Source organism: Thalassophryne amazonica, chromosome 2, assembly GCF_902500255.1.
Source record: "Thalassophryne amazonica chromosome 2, fThaAma1.1, whole genome shotgun sequence".
Lineage (NCBI taxonomy): Eukaryota > Metazoa > Chordata > Actinopteri > Batrachoidiformes > Batrachoididae > Thalassophryne > Thalassophryne amazonica.
Window position 1 is genome coordinate 67,210,439 of NC_047104.1, and position 20,867 is coordinate 67,231,305.

At 43.3% G+C, this 20,867-nt stretch overlaps 1 protein-coding gene across 1 annotated transcript in view; it reads right to left on the reverse strand.

Moving 5' to 3' along the window:
- Positions 1–2,940: 2,940 nt before the first annotated feature.
- LOC117525254 (proline-serine-threonine phosphatase-interacting protein 1-like) overlaps positions 2,941–20,867 on the reverse strand; it is a 90,523-nt gene continuing 72,596 nt past the window's right edge. Inside the window, exons 13-16 of the mRNA XM_034187097.1 lie at positions 17,635–17,728; positions 7,379–7,466; positions 3,285–3,395; positions 2,941–3,142 (exon numbers count right to left, since the gene is read on the reverse strand). Of these exons, the coding sequence (XP_034042988.1) occupies positions 7,394–7,466; positions 17,635–17,728 (167 nt within the window). The 3' untranslated portion in view covers positions 2,941–3,142; positions 3,285–3,395; positions 7,379–7,393. The remainder of the gene's footprint in view (positions 3,143–3,284; positions 3,396–7,378; positions 7,467–17,634; positions 17,729–20,867) is intronic.

The following is a 20,867-nucleotide window of genomic DNA, read 5'->3' on the forward strand; positions in this document are numbered from 1 at the left end:
TCAAGATGAAATGCATCGTGCCATAGAGCAAAAAACTGTGAAAACATTCCTTGCAAAAAAGACACATAGGGTCACTGTCATGGCCTGCAATAGTCCGGATCTTCATCCAATTGAAAAATCTTTGGTGGAAGAGTTGAAGGAAAATGGTCCATGACAGGCTCCAAACTGCAAAGCTGATACTGGCAACAGCAATCAGAGAAAGTTGGAGCCAGATTGATGAAGAGTACTGTTTGTCACATCTAAGTCCATGCCTCAGAGACTGCAAGCTGTTTATAAAAGCCAGAGGTGGTGCAGCACAAAATACTAGTGATGTGTTGGAGCGTTCTTTTGTTTTTCATGATTCCATAATTTTTCCTCAGATTGAGTGATTCCATATTTTTTTCCCTCTGCATGGTTTAAAAAAGTAACCGTTACTGACTGCCACAATTTTTTTTCCCTGATTTCTAATAGTGTTTCTTAAAGACAGAAAGTTTGCCATTTGAAATTACTTTAGTTTTGTGTCATGTCTGTGATCTGCTTTTTTCTACAAAATTAAACAACTGAATGAACATCCTCCAAGGCGGTGATTCCATAATTTTTGCCAGGGGTTGTACAATGATTTGCAAATCCTCTTCATCCTATATTCAATTGAATACACCACAAAGACAAGATATTTAATGTTCAAACTGATAAACTTGTTTTTGTGCAAATATTTGTTCATTTTGAAATGGATGCCTGCAACACGTTTCAAAAAGCTGGGACAGTGGTATGTTTACCACTGTTTTACGTCACCATTTTCTTCTAACAACACTCAATAAGCGTTTGGGAACTGAGGACATAATTGTTGAAGGCTTTGCAGGTGGAATTCTTTCCCATTCTTGCTTGATGTACGACTTCAGTTGTTCAACAGGTCCTGGGTCTCTGTCATCTTTGTGCTTCATATATGGGCCACACATTTTCAATGGGTGACAGGTCTGGACTGCAGGCAGGGCCAGTCTCAGTAACCGCACTTCCTTACTATGACGCCACGCTGTTGTAACATGTGCAGAATGTGGTCTTGGCATTGTCTTGCTGAAAGAAGCAGGGACGTCCCTGAAAAAGACGTTGCTTTCTGCATGGCAGCATGTTTGCTCCAAACGATATATATTTCAGCATGATGGTGCCATCACAGATGTGTAAACTACCCATGCCACAGAGCACTAACACACCCCCCATACATCAGAGATGGTGGCTTTTGGAACGTTGCGCTGGAAAACAATCTGGATGGTCTTTTTCCTCTTTTGTCCGGAGGACACGACGTCCATGATTCCTAAAACAATGAACTGTGGACTCATCAGACCACAGCACACCTTTTCCACTTTGCGTCTGTCTATTTCAGATGAGCTCGGGCCCGCTTACGTGTAGAAAGTCTCCAGATTCTCTGAATCTTCTGATTTATCTATGGACTGTAGATGATGGAATCCCTAAATACTTGCAACTGAATGTGAGAAACATTGTACTTAAAGTGTTGGGACCTATGTTTCACGCAGTTGCTCACACAGTTGTGATCCTCGCCGCATCTTGCTGTGAACGGCTCTTTTGGGGGCTCCTTTTATACCCAATCCTGACACTCACTCTTTCTAATGAGGTGTCTTTGAGCATTCATTACCTTTCCCCGTATTTTGCTGCCACTGTCTCAGCCTTTTTTTTATGTTTTTGCAGACATCCATTTCAAAAATGAGCAAATTTGCACAAAAAAAAGTTTATCAGTTTGAACATTACATATCTTGTACTTTGTGGTGTATTCAGTTGAATATAGGTTGAAGAGATTTGCAAGTCATTGTATTCTGTTTTTATTACATTTTCCACAACGTCCCAACTTCATTGGAAATAGGGTTGTATGACTAAAGCTTACCATGTGCAGTATTTAGTGCCACCTTGTGGTGAGATTATAGTTTGCATTATGCCATCACCAGTCATAATTTTATTTACATTCATGCTTTTGCTTTTTTGGTGGTGGGAATTCATGCTCCCTTCTCTTGTGATATGTATTACTCTGTACTTCACAAAAATGAGGGATCTCAAGCTTGTTATGCTGCACGAGCGAACAGTAATTCGTGTATAGGCGAAAAACCACTGATCCCCCCCGTCTTCTGCAGTGCAGCAAAATGTAAATGATAAAGTGTGTCCCTTTTGGGCTACTGTATCAACATGGCAGCGCAACATGGCAGCCTCCATGAGAGGGCCCAGTCCCCTGTAGATAGGAATGGTTCATTCTAAGCTTGTGAAAACACCTTGATTTGTTGTTGAAGGTTATGAATGCTGCATTCCATTCCTGCTAGGAAATACCCTTAAATCCTACACATTGGAGCTTTAAATATTTTGTAAAAACTGCTATATTCAGGGTCAAATTCCCTGTAGAACACCACGTGATGGCTGCCTGTCCAATAAATGTTGTGCACTTAAACTGATGTTATTTCCTTTGAGATGAACCATCAGCCATTGCTCAAACTCTCAATTTTATCCTTAAAGAGGAATTAGGTTTTGGAAAAATTAAGCATTGTATGTGTATGCAAGGTCTCAGGAGGATAACAAATGAAAAATGTATTTCTGTTGGAGCTGTGCATGAAATCTGTGAGCACAATGTTGATCTTTGAGATCAAATTAGTCGGCCGTGTGTATGACACAGTTTATAGTTTAAGGGGTTAAAAATTGTAAATTTTAACCTTTGCAGAGAAACTTAACAAGAAGACATTTTCAGTGTTGGCCATTCAATTTTTCAAATAAGGTTATTGGAAAACCATTAATAAATGCATTGTGAGAAGAATGTGAGAATCCCAGCAATCCAACACACGAGGTAACAGCTAAATATGCATTTGGAAATAAGTCTGCTGAATGTCATTGTAACAATGCTTTTACTGTGCATTAGAAGTAGGATGGTACTTCTATACACCTGAGAAGTTTGTGACGATCCAGTTCGACAATGCCTGTTGGAATATGTGGATGAGGTGTTGCCTGGATTGTTTTGGTAGGTGTCTGCACCATTTCTGTTTTCAGACTTTGGCCAGATAATTGCTGGCACCAGTCCAGTCTGACCGTTCATCTCCACAGTCCACCAGCCGTCGTGGCATCTCTTCCAGCAGCCGCAGCACATCACCTCTGCTCACAGACAATTCATCCGCTCCTCTGAACAGTCACGGTACACACACAGATGACCATTACATGTGACTGCACTGTTACTGGTCGATGTACTCTATTTTAACCCGTGGACGTCTTCAGTCTTTGAGTCAGTAACTGTGATAGAATGACACACTCGAAGGTATCACCTGTGCAGTGTAGTCATAAAGCACGATGTAGACATTCTCAGCTGAAAGTTATGAGCTCGAGGAAGCTGTCTGGCGGCCGGTATGGAAGCATATCTCCTTCTTTAACCTCAGCTACAGCAAAGCAGTTACATGCAAGTGTTACAACATCAGTGATATTTTAACACATGACATTTAACTTCAGCTCTGCAAGAGCTTTATATTCATGCATTTGTTCAAACTGCATTTTATGAATAATGAGATATTCCTTTATGACTCCTGCATGGGGAACTTTGTAGTGTCCCAGCAGCACTAGCAACTAATTGTGCAACAGTAGGGCAGTGTCCAAATAAAAAGCAGGGTAAATACAGCCATGGCACAAGAGAATCAAAAATTGAGAAGTACTATATACATTGTAAGCAAAACACAAATGCAGTATATGCAATGGGTGGAATGATTCCAGTGTGCACAGTAAAACAGATTCAGCAAGCATTGCACAGCTGACCTAGGATATACATACAGTAGTGTTCAGAATAATAGTAGTGCTATGTGACTAAAAAGATTAATCCAGGTTTTGAGTATATTTCTTATTGTTACATGGGAAACAAGGTACCAGTAGATTTTCACAAATCCAACAAGACTAAGCATTCATGATATGCACACTCTTAAGGCTATGAAATTGGGCTATTAGTACAAAAAAGTAGAAAGGGGGTGTTCACAATAATAGCATCTGCTGTTGACGCTACAACCTCAAAACTATTATGTTTCAAACTGCTTTTTTTAGCAATCCTGTGAATCACTAAACTAGTATTTAGTTGTATAACCACAGTTTTCATTATTTCTTCACATCTGCAAGGCATTAATATTGTTTACTAGTGTGCTTGGGGTCATTGTCTTGGTGAAACACCCATTTCAAGGGTATGTCCTCTTTAGCATAAGGCAACATGACCTCTTCAAGTATTTTGACATATCCAAACTGATCCATTATACCTGGTATGCGATATATATAGGCCCAACACCATAGTAGGAGAAACATGCCCATATCATGATGCTTCCAGCACCATGCTTCACCGGCTTTCACTGTGAACTGTGGATTGATTTCAGAGTTTGGGGGTTGTCTCACAAACTGTCTGCGGCCCTTGGACCCAAAAATAACAATTTTACTCTCATCAGTCCACAAAATATTCCTCCATTTCTCTTTAGGCCAGTTGATGTGTTCTTTGGCAAATTACAACCTCTTCTGCACGTCTTTTATTTAACAGAGGGACTTTGCGGGGGATTCTTGCAAATAAATTAGCTTCACACAGGCGTCTTCTAACTGTCACAGCACTTACAGGTAAATCCAGACTGTCTTTGATCCTCCTTGAGCTGATCAATGGGTGAGCCTTTGCCTTCTGGTTATTCTTCTATCCATTTTGATGGTTGTTTTCTGTTTTCTTCCACACGTCTCTGTTTTTTTTTTTTTTTTTTGTCCATTTTAAAGCATTGGAGATCATTGTAGATGAACAGCCTATTAATTTTTTTGCACCTGAGTATAAGTTTTCCCCTCTCCAATCAACTTTTTAATCAAACTACCTGTTCTTCTGAACAATGTCTTGAATGTCCATTTTCCTCAGGCTTTCAAAGAGAGAAAAAGCATGTTCACAGTGTGCTGGCTTCATCCTTAAATAGGGAGGACACCTGATTCACACCTGTTTGTTCCACGAAATTGATGAACTCACTGACTGAATTGCCACACTACTATTATTGTGACCACCCCCTTTCTACTTGTTTTACTAATAGCCCAATTTCATAGCCTTAAGAGTGTGCATATAATGAATGCTTGGCCTTGATGGATTTGTGAGAATCTACTGAATCTACTGGTACCTTGTTTCCCATGTAATAATAGAAATATACTCAAAACCTGGATTAATCTTTTTTAGTCACATAGCACTATTGTGAACACTGCTATAAGTAAACATAACACTTACTGGGATTATACAGTCTGAACAGGAAGGAGGACCTGCGAGAACCTCCTTCACATGCTTTTTTTCTGAAGTGAATGTAGTAGCCTGTTCACTAAAAGTAATGTATCTGTTTATTACCCAATGCAATTATACTCAAAGAAACATTGAATAACAAATGTGTTAAAATTATGTCAGTAACTACAACGCTTCCAATTCCGATCAGTTTCTGGCAGATTAAGCAACCTTGGGTTCCTTAAAAGGTGCTATAGAAATGTAAGAAATGATATGTATATATGATGTACATGACACATGCATATACTGTACAACCCCAATTCCAATGAAGTTGGGACGTTGTGTAAAATGTAAATAAAAACAATACAATGATTTGCAAATCAAATTCAACCTATATTCAATTGAATACACCACAAAGACAAGATATTTAATGTTCAAACTGATAAACTTTATTGTTTTTGTGCAAATATTTGCTCATTTTGAAATGGATGCCTGCAACACTTTTCAAAAAAGCTGGGACAGTGGTATGTTTACCGCTGTGTTACATCACCTTTCCTTCTAACAACACTCAATAAGCATTTCGGAACTGAGGACACTAATTGTTGAAGCTTTGTAGGTGGAATTCTTTCCCATTCTTGCTTGATGTACACTTCAGTGTTCAACAGTCCGGGGGTCTCTGTTGTTGTATTTTGTGCTTCATAATGTGCCACACATTTTCAATGGGTGACAGGTCTGGACTGCAGGCAGGCCAGTCTAGTACCTGCACTATTTTACTACGAAGCCACGCTGTTGTAACATGTGCAGAATGTGGCTTGGCATTGTCTTGCTGAAATAAACAGGGACGTCCCTGAAAAAGACATTGCTTGGATGGCAGCATGTGTTGCTCCAAAACCTGGATGTACATTTCAGCATTGATGGTGCCATCACAGGTGTAAGCTGCCCATGCCATGGGCAACTTACACGCACTTACCCCATACCATCACAGATGCTGGCTTTTAAACGTTGCGCTGATAACAATCTGGATGGTCTTTTTCCTCTTTTGTCCGGAGGACACGACGTCCATGATTTCCAAAAACATTGAAACGTGGACTCATCAGACCACAGCACACTTTTCCACTTTGCATCTGTCCATTTCAATGAGCTCGGGCCCAGAGAAGGCAGCAGCATTTCTGGATGTTGTTGATGTGTGGCTTTCGCTTGCATGGTAGAGTTTTAACTTGCACTTGTAGATGTAGCGATGAACGTGTTAACTACCAATGGTTTTCTGAAGTGTTCCTGAGTCCGCAGTAAGATCCCTTTACACAATGATGTCGGTTTTTAATGCAGTGCCACCTGAGGGTCGAGGTCACGGGCATTCAGTGTTGGTTTTTCAGCCTTGCGGCTTATGTGTAGAAAGTCTCCGATTCTCTGAATCTTCTGATATATAGTGGACTGCTAGATGATGGAATCCCTAAATTCTGTTCTTAAACTGTTGGACTATTTTTTTCATGCAGTTTGTTCACAAGTGGTGTCCTCACCCCATCTTTGCTTGTTGACGGCTGAGCCTTTTTGGGGATGCCCTTTTTAAACCCAATCGTGACACTCACCTATTTCCAATCAACCTGTTCACCTGTGGATGTTCCAAACAGGTGTTCCAATTAGGTGTTCTTTGAGCATTCATCAACTTTTCCCAGTCTTTTGTTGGCCTCTGTCCCAGTTTTTTTTTAAATGTGTTGCAGGCATCCATTTCAAAATGAGCAAAATATTGCAGAAAAACAAAAAGTCTAATCAGTTTGAACATTAAATATCTTGTCTTTGTGGTGTTTTCAATTGAATATAGGTTGAAGAGGATTTGCAAGTCATTGTATTATGTTTTTATTTACATTACACACAATGTCCCAACTTCTTTGGAATTGAGGTTGTGTGTATATATATATATATATATATATATATATATATATATATATATATATATTAGTGTGTGTGTGTATGTGTGTGTGTGGAGGAAGAGCACAGAGCATTAACAGCAGAGCAATATTCATTAATTTTATGTTTAATGTCTGCTGTTGAGTGTTAAAAGGTCAAAGCTTAAAGTCAAATGTGGGTATTCACTTTAAACAAAGAAAAAATCAAGATAAATATTACAGAAATAATTAATTGTGAAGAATGCGCAGTACTTACATTGTCCAGTAGATGTCAGTGCTGCGTGTGCGTTTGGAGACTCTCACCTCGCAGATTGTTGAACTTCCGTGTGGGGAAATCAGATTCTCTGAAAAAGTCAATGTGAATAAGCCATCTCACCGTTACAAGTGTACATGCCTGAGAGAGCCGATAACGCTTCAGGTCAAGGACAGGGGACCCAAGCACCAGTTTACTGCAGGCTTAAACAATAGGTCTGGAAGTTTGCCGTGTCTGCTTTTCTTCTTCACTACTGCCACAACTGCCGATGTTATTGCTTGTGTGGCTGAAGTCCACTTGTCCCTCTAAGAAGATGACACTGACCGCATGGGGCCGTGTAACTAGATAGCATGCCCCAGTCTCTGTTTGTTATCAGAATTAATCAGACAAATCGCTCCACAACTAAGAACGCGAGATTAACACATACAGGACCCGGTGAGAGCAAAAGAGCGATCAGTCTGTTCCTCTTTCCGTGTCCGTGCCGGGTGAGGTTTCCGTGTTGAGTCAAGTTAATCCTCACGCTCCTGGTGATGCCCTTCTGTCTCATCCATCTTCCTGTACACCGGACGCTTTCTTTTAGCTTGCATGTCCTACAAAGAATGTTGTCCACCTGTGTGCACCTTCCTCCACTTTTATATGTTACCCTGTGCTCCTCCCTTTTCTTAAATAACATATTCACCACAGTCATTTCTATCCTTTTTGCAAAATCAACTACCATCTACCTTTCTACATTCCTGTCCTTGATACCATATCATCTCATTATTTCCTCATCACCTATGTTCCCTTCACCAACATGGCCACTGAAGTCCGCTCCTAACACCATTTTTCATGTTTGGGCACACTCTCGGCAACCTCATCTAACACACTCCAGAAATTTTCTTTCTCCATTGTCTCACAACCAACTAGTGGGACATATGCACTGATTATATTCATCATCACCCCTTCAATTTCTCCTCCAACACACTCTTAACGTACTCTTCCTTTAAAATGACCCCAACACCATTTCTCTTCCTATCCACACCATGATACAACTTGAACCCACTGCCTATGCTCTTACTGCTCCTTACTTCCCTTCCACTTGGTCTCTTACACACACAACACGTCTACCTTTCTCCTCTCCATCGTATCAGTCAGTCCCGACTCACTTCCACCCTTCTAGTTTTCCTTTTCTCCCGTTGTCTGTGAACACGTTCTCCTCCTGTTCTTCTTTTTCTTCAACCACTAGTAGCCCAATTTCCACCAGCACCTTGTTGTGCAATGGCACTAGTGGCGGTCATTGTTAACCCAGGCCTCGACCGATCCAATATGGAAATTTGATTTTTATTCTGCATGGTTGGGCTGGCTTGTTTTACGCTGGGTGCCCTTCCTGGCGCAACCCTACTAATTTATCTGGGCTTGGGACTGGCACTCAGAGTGTACTGGCTGCGCACCCCATGTGGCTGAATTTTTGAGTTTAAGGGAGATAATTTTCAAAATATTGATTTTTTTTGTATTTATTTATTTATTTTGTATTTGAAATGGCATAAACAAATGGCATAAACATAAAATGTGTGAAATACTAAGTGTTCCAGTACTTTTGTAAAGCACTATCTAGCTTGTTTCATATACTGTACTTTCTTATCAAGTTCTGAATTATATTGTGTCAAGTGTCTGTATTTATGTCTGTACTTTGTGAATTGGAAATATTCCCAAATTGGACTTGGAATTGCGCTACTGTGCAAAACTCCTAGATGTGCACAAAGTCATGATACTGAAATGGAAATATTGTTCAAATTTCCTTACTTTTTATGTGTTTCATAAAATTTAACCTCTAATCCAAAACTATTTAAGATAAAATTGTCATGGTCTAGGGTGTCATGTACAAAGCATGCTTATGCACAAAAACCTGGTGTACGTACGTCTCCACGCCAATGTTCAGATGTATCAAAAGTGAAATGACCTTGGAAATGTGCAGTGCGTCACGCAAAAATCCTAGCTGGTGTATGCATGTTTCTACAGCTATTGTTCCACTGTGGACATGTAAAGGTGATGCCGTTAATAGTGTGAAAACAAGAGGTCATCAGAGTGATGTGCACATCAGCGACACAGTGATGAGAAATTAACGCACCCACGTGTTTGCAATTATATGGATGGATATAAAAGCATACGCAAAGTGAGGCATAAAATGGCATGAACAGTGGCTGCATTAGCGTTTTTAAAGCACCTTGTAAATGGTGCAATCCAACGTGAGTGTGTACTCAGGGAATGGGAGGGTTTACTTTCAAATTATGATAATTGCCTCATAAACCAATTTTGATTGCCAAGGCCACTGTTACTGGAGTTGCGCACAGAACTGCGGCCGGCCCAGAGTGCAATATGGGGAGGAGCCAGGGTTTTGTCTGTGCCCACACAGGTGCTGACCACGCTGGGCTTCCCGGCATCATGGGCATTCCAGCATGCGCTTGCTGATCGGTCAGGAGTGTGCCAGTCAACCTTGCGCTGAGCCATGCCAGCTGTGTGGAATGCAATCATCTGAATGTCATCCAGGTACATTCCAACATTACAGCACATGTTGCAGCGAGAGCCGGTTTCCGAATGTAATCGGAGCTATTAACTGCACACATATTGCTATGAAGGCGCCATCACATGGTGAATTTGTTTTTGTTAACAGGAAACATTTTCATTCCATCAGTGTTCAAATTATGTATGGTGCGCAAATGCGGACACATTTGGGCATGTGCGCATTCATTTTTTTTTTTTTTTATTAGTATGTCTTCTTTTTCTTGATGGTGGAACTAGAGAGCCTCTTAACAAGCCCCCGACTGTGTTCAGTATTTGTCAATAAAAGCATGTGTAATGTCAGTGTCACACACTGTCGCTGTGCACTTAATATCTTTTAACTTCAGTGTTTGCACGCAGCTCAATTCAGCATTTACACACACAAACATACTTATTTCATTTCCATTTTACATTACAGAGAGCTGACAGAAGGGCGATCAAACCACAGCTTTCGTTGTTTTTGCAGGCTGTCTGTAAAAGTTCTTTAATTTTTACACACAGCAACTCAGAGACAACGGCTGACGTCACAAACACACAACACTCTACACTTATGGTGCCATCAGCACGACACAACCAGACTATTTGAATACATTTGCATATTCAGATGGAGGCATGTCCAAGAAGGAGTTTGGTGCGTGTGCATGTGTGCTAAATTCCACATTCAGTGGGATGTACAAACCGAATGTGTGTGGATTCATGCCTATTCATGCCATGCTAACGTTTAGTAGAAAGTCAATGCAAGTCTTTGTACATGAGGCCCCTGGACTTTGTGTGTCATGTTTTTCTGTTGGTTCTGCTTAGCTTAGGTTTGATTGTTTTTCCAGTGTGTGATTGCTCGTGCTGGGTTTTCCTGCTTGGGCTTTGTCTTTCCTTAGCTCTCTTGTCTGTCTCTCTTGGTGCTTGATGGTGGGGGGTGCAAAATGTTTGGGCCATGCCCTATTCAGGAGCTTTCCACACACCTGTTTCTAATCTGTAGCTCATCACCAGGGTGTATATAAGATTCACTGGTTGCACTAGTTTTCTGCCAGATTGTTGTGCTTTATGCCTTCACTTCCAGCTCTGTTCTTGTGTTTTCCTAGTCCTACATGCCACCTTGTGTTTTTTGACCACACCTTATCGCCTGATGTACTTGATTTAAATGTATGTACAACTAAAAATAAAATGTGAACAAAATATAAAAAGTAAAATGAGAAATTATGTACAACTGTGGAATGATATTACACATGGGTACAGATACTGCACAAGAAACTTTGAAAAGTGCAGATTAATGTTGTTTGTTATTGTTCAGTGCAGTGATCGCTCTGGGGAGAAAGCTGTCCCTGAGTCTGTTTGTCCTAGTTTTGATTGACTATATGTCAGTTTTGATTGACTATAAGTCAGGACTATATAAGTCAGTTTTGATTGACTTATAGTCAATCAAAACTGACATATAGTCAATCAAAACTAGGTCAAACAGGCTCAGGGACAGCTGTTGCCTAGTTTATAACTTTTGCCTTAAATTACACTGACATTAGCTATACAAAGCTAATATTTGCTTTTCCTAAGATTAGTTAAGAAATAATAATGGACAGGTAGGGACTCCCCCATTTGTCAGTGTATAAGTCACACTGTGGCTGCATTCCAGGCACCCTGGAGCTCGAAAACATCAACATCCTACATAAAGTCGAAGGTCTGAATAGAAAACGGAGCAAATCCACCTTCCCCAGATCCAGATAGGTCTGTTGTTCTGACACCACTGATTATAGCAGTACTCCTACTCCCAAAGTACATAAGTATTTGTACAGTGTCACAATTGTTGTATTTACAGTCCATCTGGAAAGTATTCATAGTGTTTTACTTTTTCCACATTTTGTTATGTTACACCTTTTTTCCAAAATGGTGTAAATTAAGTTTTCCCTCAAAATTCTACTCACAAACGCCCTATAATGACAACATGAAAAAAAGTTTTATTTTTGAAATTTTTGCAAATTTATGAAAAATAAAAAAGTAAGAAATCACATGTACATAAGTATTCACACCCTTTGCTCAACACTTTTTGATGCAGCTTTGGCAGCAATTACAGCCTCAAGTCTTCCTAAATATGATGCCACAAGCTTGGTGCACCTATCTTTGGGCAGTTCTGCCCATTCCTCTTTGCAGCACCTCTCAAGCTCCATCAGGTTGGATGGGGAGCGTCAGTGCACAGCCATTTTCAGATCTCTCCACAGATGTTCAATTGAATTCAGGTCTGGGCCACTCAAATAACACCATTGACCAAGTGACCAAATAACTTTGTTTCTCATGGTCTGAGAGTCCTTCAGGTGACTTTTGGCAAACTCCAGGTGGGCTGCCAAGTGCCTTTTACTTAGGAGTGTCTTCCATCTGGTCACTCTACCATACAGCCCTGATTGTTGGATTGGTGCAGAGATGGTTGTCCTTCTGGAAGGTTCTCCTCTCTCCACAGAGGCATGCTGGAGCTCTGACAGAGTGACCATCGGAGTGGCCATTGGGTTCTTGGTCACCTACCTGACTAAAGTCCTTCTCCCTCACTCAGTTTAGATGGGTCGCCAGCTCTAGGAAGAGACCTGATGGATCTGAACTTCTTCCATTTATGGATGATGGAGGTCACTGTGCTCATTGGGATGAAATGTTTTTGTACCCTTCCTCAGATTTGTGCCTTGAGACAATCCTGTCTCAGATGTCTACAAACCATTCCTTTGACTTCATGCTTGGTTTGTGCTCTGACATGCACTGGCACCTGTGGGACCTTTATATGTAGACAGCTGTGTGCCTTTACAAATCATATCCAGTTAACTGAATTTATTCCAGGTGGACTCAAATTAAGCTGTAGAAATATCTCATGATGATCAGTGGAAACAAGATGCACCTGAACTCAATTTTGAGCTTCATGGCAAAGGCTGTGAATACTTACATACATGTGATTTTTTTTTTTTTCTCCAAATAAATTTCCAAAAATCTCAAGAAAACATTTTTCACATGTCATGCTCAGCCCCAGCTCTAGTTATAGGTCTTAGCCCTTGGCGTATTTCTTTTGTGATTTTAGTTTAGTCACTGTTTTCATTCAGCACCTCATCATTTAGTTTGCAGTCATTCAGTTATTTGTTGCTTTTCCTTGTGTTATACTTTCGTCACTGGTTCATTCTTTGCTTATCATTTATTGTGCAGTTTGTATTTGTTCACTCTGGGTCTTTTAAGTTACTTTAGTCTTAGTTTAGTTCTGTTTATCACATTTGTTGTATAATGCTTAGTCACAGGTTTTAATTTTTAATCTTCATTGTTGCTCATCAGATTATGTTCTATTTGTTGTTTATTGCATTATTCAGTAGTCACTGGTTTTGTTTTCTGATCATCACTTATTCTCTGTTGAACCAGTAGTTTGTTTTGCCATTTTTATTGTATTCACTTTTCTATATCAGTCAATAACAGTTCCATTCTAGTTTTAGTTTTAATCATTAGTTTTCTTGTTTTCTCCTTTTTGACTTGTCACATTAGTTCTGTTTGCCCCTTTGTTTTGCTCACATTAATTATTTGAGCACGTCATGTTTCTCAGTTAGTTTTTCTGTCACTCACTTCTCTTGTTTTGCACTGCTTTGTTTTGCCCTCCCGCACTCTTGCCTTTCTTTCCTCTTCTTTGTTCACTAAACCATACCTCTTTCCAGAACCTTCCACACAGCTGCTTCACATCAACCTGATTAGTTTGCTCCTTATAAAACCCTCACAGTTCCACAGTTCACTGCCCGATTGTTCACTCTCTCACCTTGAGTTCATGTCTGGTTTGCTTCTTAGTGTTTTGACCTTGCTTGTTTGCTCCGACCTCCGCCTTGCCTTAATCCTGAACTCAGCTTGTACTTTCACTCTGTCTCTGTTTGTGCTTGTGATACTCCTCAAGCTATTGGGACTCCGACGAGGGCGGTCATATCTCCTCCACTCTCCCTTATCTCTCTGCTTTTAACCTTCAAGTCCCTACTTCACCAGACTTGTGAATTCCTCAAAACTATATTGGATTCTGGATCTATTGTACTACTATTGGATCAACCATGGAATTGATCACCTGGTCTCTGAACGCTATTGACGCCATTTTTTCTACAAGAAGGTCAGGACCGGGGGATCCTGCCTGCCCAGATGGAACGTATCCTGCGGGCTATGTCCTCGACTCCTGGAGTTCCTGGAGTGTGGCATGCTTGGCGCCTTTCTCTGTGGAGGACGTCGAAGACCTATTCATTTTTGGTCTTATGGTAGCAGGGCTGGTACTTTTTGGATTATGTGCTGCCGTGATCTGCCGGAAAATTGGCAAGACGGCGGCATCAAGAACCACAGCCTCTCACTTGTCCGTCATGATTAACGAGGTCGGCAAGGCAGTGCATTCTCAGACTGTGTTGACTTTTGAACTCAGACGCAAATTGGATGACACCTTGGAGCTGATGTGTGCCTTGCAGTTGAAGCTGAAGATTTCGGAGGCCGGTGAATATTCTTAATTCAAAGTTAGGAATATTCTTAATTTATAATTGGGATTTGGCTGAGTGAGTGGATCTATAAAAAAAAAAGTGTTTTTCACTGTTCGGCTGCAACACTACAGGTATCAAGGTCAATTGCCCTCTGTTTACCTCCAGAGGAATTTATCCAGGCTCTGGTGAGACTATTTGGCTCCATTCTTATCTCAACCCACAAGGACAATAAACTAACAGACTTACACATGGACCAAAGCATGCTCCAGCCTCTCCTCTTACCACTCTCTGCCCCTCCCCCCCAGCGGCAGGCCTCATCCTTTCTCAAGCTGGTCTGGCGGTGCGACTTACAGTTGCAGCGGCCTTCACCCACTTTGCCTCAATTCGGATGACGGACTGCTTCAAGTTTAGTGCACATAAACAATGTCAAATGTATATGTGTTGTCTTTCATTTTGATGTGTGCCATTATTACAGTAAACAAGTAATAATTGTGGATTAATTGCTGTATCTTGTCTGAGGTAATTGGAGTGTAAACATAATTGCCCTTTTTTGGGATCAATAAAGTTGTCTGAAGTGTGAAGTCTGAAGTCAACGCCGCTGGTATGACCTCAGCTTGTATTTTTGACCACGTCCCAGCCTGTACCCCTGTCTGATACCTCTGCCTCTTTATCTGATTACCCGTGTACCAACTCTACTGCCTGGTTACCAGATAAAGCCTTTACTCATCACAACCAGCCATGTCTGAGAGTCTGCATTGGTCTCCACCTGTTTCCTGTGTCAATCCATCACGAGCCCTGACATCACATTGTCACCATGGGCTATTGTGTGTACAATTTTGAGGGGGGGGGGTATCCATTTTTCAATAAGGTTGTAACGTAACAAAATGCAAAAAAGTGAAGCACTGTGAATACTTTCTGGATGCACTTTATACCTGTAATACTACTGCAATGGGGCTGAAATTAATCAAGATGTGAGTGTATGGCACACTTTCTGGTTGAAGTCAATGAGACGAGCAAATTCTCGCATTAACCATTTGCAATATGAAGCTGTTTTTATACACAGTCCCTTCAGTTTCCAGCTGTAGCCTTATAAAAGGTTGAGTATTGATTCCAACTCTTGAATTTGCATCGCTCTTCACTGCAGCTCTCTATATGAGGTTGAGAGAGGTACTAATGCAAGTAAAGGAAGCCATAATTTGGCTGGAAAAGAAAAAAAATACCTTTGTGTGGGTGAGACAGAGCAGGTTGGACAGTTTAGAGGTAAAGTCAGAGATGTGAGATGAATCAGGCATATCTAGAGGAGGAATGTGCAATATATCAGGAGTAGGAGGCTAATGATGGAGCCACCAGGCAGGAGGTGAAGAGGGAGGCCAAAGAGCAGGTTTATGGCTGTGATGCAGAAGGAGATTCAGGTGGTTGGTGTGGTGCTGTGGCAACCCCAAATGGGGAGCCACTGAAATTCAAAGCAGAAGTAGTTGCCAGAGGAGGTTGGAGGTTATTTGACCAGTTCACTGTTTTTGCTTATATCTTGTTCTGAAGAAGATTGAGAAATGTCTAGAAATGTCTTTGGTCACAACTCAAGCCCTGTCTGTTTTTGTTGATGAGTTCTATCCTGTGGTCAGTGTTGAGGGCCCCTTCACACATAGTGCGAAGTTTGGTTGACGTCTGGTCGATTACAGCGAAACAGTGCAAAACAGTTCAAAATTAGAGCACCATGAAACATCGCGCTGACGGGCAGGCGTGCATGAACCCGGTGCAAGAGTTCATGCACGCGCTGGTGTCTTTCAAGCAGGAATAGTGCGAGGTGCAGCACATCGTGCTGTTTATGTGGAATAAATAAAAAATAAAAACCAGCCGTTACCTGTGGAACCACATCGCGCTGCTTATGTGGATTAATTTTAAAGAAAAAAGAAAAAACACACCACCCCCCTGACGTGAACTCGGAGCTTTCAAAAGCTCTGATTGCCAGTCAGCAACTTTACCACTGAGCTACGGAGCTGTTCTTTGAAGGCTGTGGGAAGCTGCCTCATATCGGGAAGGACATGGGAGTATTACAAAAAAAATTAAAATCACACACCATATAAAAACACCGCATTTATCAAGAGATCAATACAAATATGATCCATCTGTTTATCTGTAGATGATCCATGGTCACAGACATACAGTCATGAAATGACATGAATGAGAAGCAGTCCGCTCATCTCATTCATGTCCACATCTGCTGGTGCATCTCCAACCGGCCGCGTGCGTCTTGTGGACGATGCGCCGCAGGACACCGCGTCATGTAGAACAGAGCTCACGTGGGTGACGTGACAGTGAGATCGCCTGCTGCGTGTTCTGATCTGATGGTCCGTTTCAACCTAGGAGCAGCCTGTCCATGTGTGCGCACTCACTCGCTGCAGCATGTCGCCACAGTGATATATATTTTTATTTATGTCCACTTGATAACAGCAAACAGACACACGCACATCACAGTGGGCAGTTGTTAGTCCATGTCCATCCAAACACAGTACGTGGTGTCCAGCTGGAATGTCCAGAATGACAGATCTCCACGGCCGCTTCTATCATAGCCACACCTTCTGTCATCTCAGCGCACACACCAAAGCCACACTTGTGGGACACTGAGACAAAATTTACTATTTGTACGACAGTGATTGTCTGCAGTCTGTTACTGTGCCAAGAGTGCAACTGGCCACACATTTTCTAGTTGGCATGCGATTGGTGTTAGATGTTTGTGTGTGTCACCTGGATTTTGGCTGGCACCTGCCACGAGAGGGTGCGGTGGGTTCGCACAGCGCACACTTTGTCTTTTAGGTGCTTGTGTGCACAAATTTTTGTAGCAACAGATGTACGAGGCATTGGAGGCAGGGATGACATTACACAGTTTGCACATGATTCCTGCGTCTTGCACACTAAGTGTGCACTTCGTCCAAACTTTGCACTATGTGTGAAGGGACCCTGATCGATGAAGACCCTCTTTAAACCCAAATGATAAATTCATCTCTGTGGTATTGATAGAAGAATGAGACACTTGGTTGGTATCTGCTGCATGTTTCACCATGTGTGTTCCCATGAGTGAATATTTACAGTTGTGAAGGATGAATCAGGAGGAGACAGTATTTTATTTTTCATTACTATTGTTGCAAAAATGTCACAGCGCTTTTGTTTTAACCTTTTATTTTTAACCACCTTCTGTAGTGTTTGCTGTGCTAAAGTGACCTGATGATTGAGGATGTAACAGCACCGTGTCCTCCTCCCATGCAGCTTGTGCCTTACCTCCTCATCATGTTTCCTCCTCCTGCAAAATGAGCTTGCCCATTGCTGTCCCCTGATGTCTGTGTCTGGTAGTAACTCTCAAACACTATGGACTCTGAAAAGAAGAGAGAAACTGTGCATTCAGGAAGTGAGAACAGGTTTCGCTTTCAGTCTGTAGATTCTCTGAAAGACTGACTTGATGGCACTGATGCAGTTCTGATTTATTTACAGTTATATGTAAAGGTTTGGGCACCCCTGATGATTTCCATGATTTTCCTTTATAAATCTGGTGGTTTGGATCAGCAATTTCAGTTAAATATATCATATAGCAGACAAACACATTGAGAAGTGAAATTAAGTTTATAGGATTTACAGAATAATTAATAATAGGGAGGTGCATAAATTTAGGCACCCCAACAGAAAAAATACATCAGTATTTAATAGATCCCCTTTTGTAGAAATAACAGCCTCTAAAAGCTTCATATAGCTTCCAATGAGAGTCTGGATTCTAGTTGAAGGTAGAAGACTGCAACTCCACCTCCTCGCCGAGAAATCAGCTACCATTCAGGTAATATTCTCTGCTGTACTTAACACTGACTAATAGTCTGAACTTCTGAGGAAGTGCCGTCAGGTGTGGCGTACCGCCCGCTCTGCCCTGCTCAGAGCCCAGACGAGGGCTAAGGCCCATGCAGACCGCCGGCGTTCCCCGGCCCCTGCATACCAGCCCGGGCAGGTGGTCTGGTTATCCACAAAGGACATACCTCTACAAACGGAATCCCAGAAGCTTAAGGACAGATTTGTAGGACCCTTCACCATCGTGAAGGTCCTCAGTCCAGCCACAGTGAAGCTGAAGCTGCCAGCTTCACTGCGGATACATCCAGTATTCCACGTCTCCAGACTCAAACCCTGCCACACCTCTCCCCTCTGTGCCCCTGGACCGGCGCCGCCGCCTGCCCGGATCATCGACAGGGAGCTGGCTTGGACTGTGCGCCGACTCCTGGATGTTCATCGAAAGGGCCGGGGGTTCCAGTATTTGGTGGACTGGGAAGGATATGGACCCGAAGAACGCTCCTGGGTGAAGAGGAGCTTCATCCTGGACCCGGCCCTCCTGGCCGATTTCTACGCCCGGCTCCCGGACAAGCCTGGTCGGGTGCCAGGAGGCGCCCGTTGAGGGGGGGGTCCTGTTGTGTGGGCCGCTGAAGAGGAGGTACTGCTGGCCCACCACCACCAGATGGCGCCCTGCTTGGAGTGCGGGCTTCAAGCACGAGAGTGCGCCGGAGCCACTGGGAGTGACAGCTGTCACTCATCCTCAGCACCAGCTGTCACTCATTCATCTCATCACCATCACCATAAAGGCCGGACTGCAACTCCACCTCCTCGCCGAGAAATCAGCTACCATTCAGGTAATATTCTCTGCTGTACTTAACACTGACTAATAGTCTGAACTTCTTTGCAGCCGTTTTCCTGTGGGTGTTGCCTTATCTGTGGGATTGGCGTTTGATGTGATCAGTGATGGCTTCGCTTCACACCCCAACCAGATAAGTGGTTAGACAGGAGCTGCACGAGTGTGTGATTGGAGGTGGAGGTTTTCCCTCCTAACTGTATACAGACTGGGATTACTGAGTGTGCGAACTCACACTCATCAGGACTGTCTCTGTTCTCTGCCAGCAGTACCGGGTCTGACTGCTGAAGACAGCGGCCACCTGGGGCGCAAGGCTTGGCGGCTCTGGTGTTCTTCAGCTCCGTTGGTGGTGGAAGCTGTGTGGGATCCGGCTCTTCTCTCGCCAGGCGACTTCTATCGTTGAGCCTGCCCACACGTCACTTTGTGTATAATTGACAGTCCACCATATTGTTATTGTCTGTACGTCGTTGTGCGATTCACAACATTAAATTGTTACTTTTGGCTTATCCATTGTCCGTTCATTAACGCCCCCTGTTGTGGGTCCGTGTCACGACACTTTCACAACAGGATTTCTCGGCCAGCGTCATGGATCCCGAGGGGCGTCAACCATCGCTTGAACAGCCAAGGGAAGAGCGAGGTGCACAGGCGCCAGCAGGAGGCGTGTTGGGTGAGCTGCAGCACATCTTAACCGCCTTTACCGCTCAGTTGGACTTAGTTACCGAGCAGAGCATTGTTCTCAATCGTAGGATGGAGGCTCTCACCGCCCAGGTGGAAGCGCATGCTCAGGGCGCTGCTGCAGCACCTCCTCCTGCTGACCGTGTGCCAGAGACAGACATTCCGCTGTTCGTTCAACGAACCCCCCCACCTTCCCCTGAAGCATACATAAGTCCTCTGGAGCCGTACGGAGGCTGTGTGGAGACGTGCGCGGACTTCTTGATGCAGTGCTCGCTCGTCTTTTCACAGCGTCCCATCATGTACGCGTCAGACGCTAGCCGGGTGGCTTACGTTATAAATTTGCTTCGAGGAGAGGCACGCGCCTGGGCTACGGCGCTCTGGGAGCAGAATTCACGGCTCCTAACGGTTTACACTGAGTTTGTGAGGGAGTTCCGACAGGTGTTCGACCACCCTCATAGAGGCGAGACCGCTTCAAGCGTGCTGCTGTCCATATGGCCGGGGCGTCGGAGCGCAGCGAAGTATGCAGTCGACTTCCGCATCGCGGCAGCGCGAGCCGGCTGGAATGCTGTTGCGCTCCGCGCCGCCTTTGTAAACGGACTGTCTCTGGTCCTTAAGGAGCACCTGGTGACGAAGGACGAGCTGCGGGATTTAGATGGGCTTATCGACCTGGTTATACGGTTAGACAACCGATTAACAGAACACCGACGGGAGCGAGACGAAGGGCGTGGTCAGGCACAAGCCGTCCCTCTTCCTCCCGGGTCCGAAAGGGAGCCGACTTCCCCACGCTCCACTGCCAGGGCTTTCCACGTGACAACAGCTCCCCCTGCTGACGTTGCTATGGAAACGAGCAGGGCCAAAAAGCGATCAGATCAGAGACAAAGGAGGCTGATCCGCGGAGAGTGTTTTTGTCTGCAGCTCAACCGAGCACACACAGAGAGAATGCCCCAAACGGTCAAAACAGTAGCACTCGTCCTTAGAGACTGGGCTAAGGGTGGGTCACAACACCCACGCGGGGAAACCCCGAAGATCTGCACGGATCCCAGTCACGATCCTGAGCGGGGATCTAACCTTTCACGCCCCAGCACTGGTGGACACGGGGTCGGAGGGGAATCTGCTGGATAGCAGATGGGCAAAGGAGGTTGGGCTCCCTCTAGTGGCCTTACCATCACCATTGTCG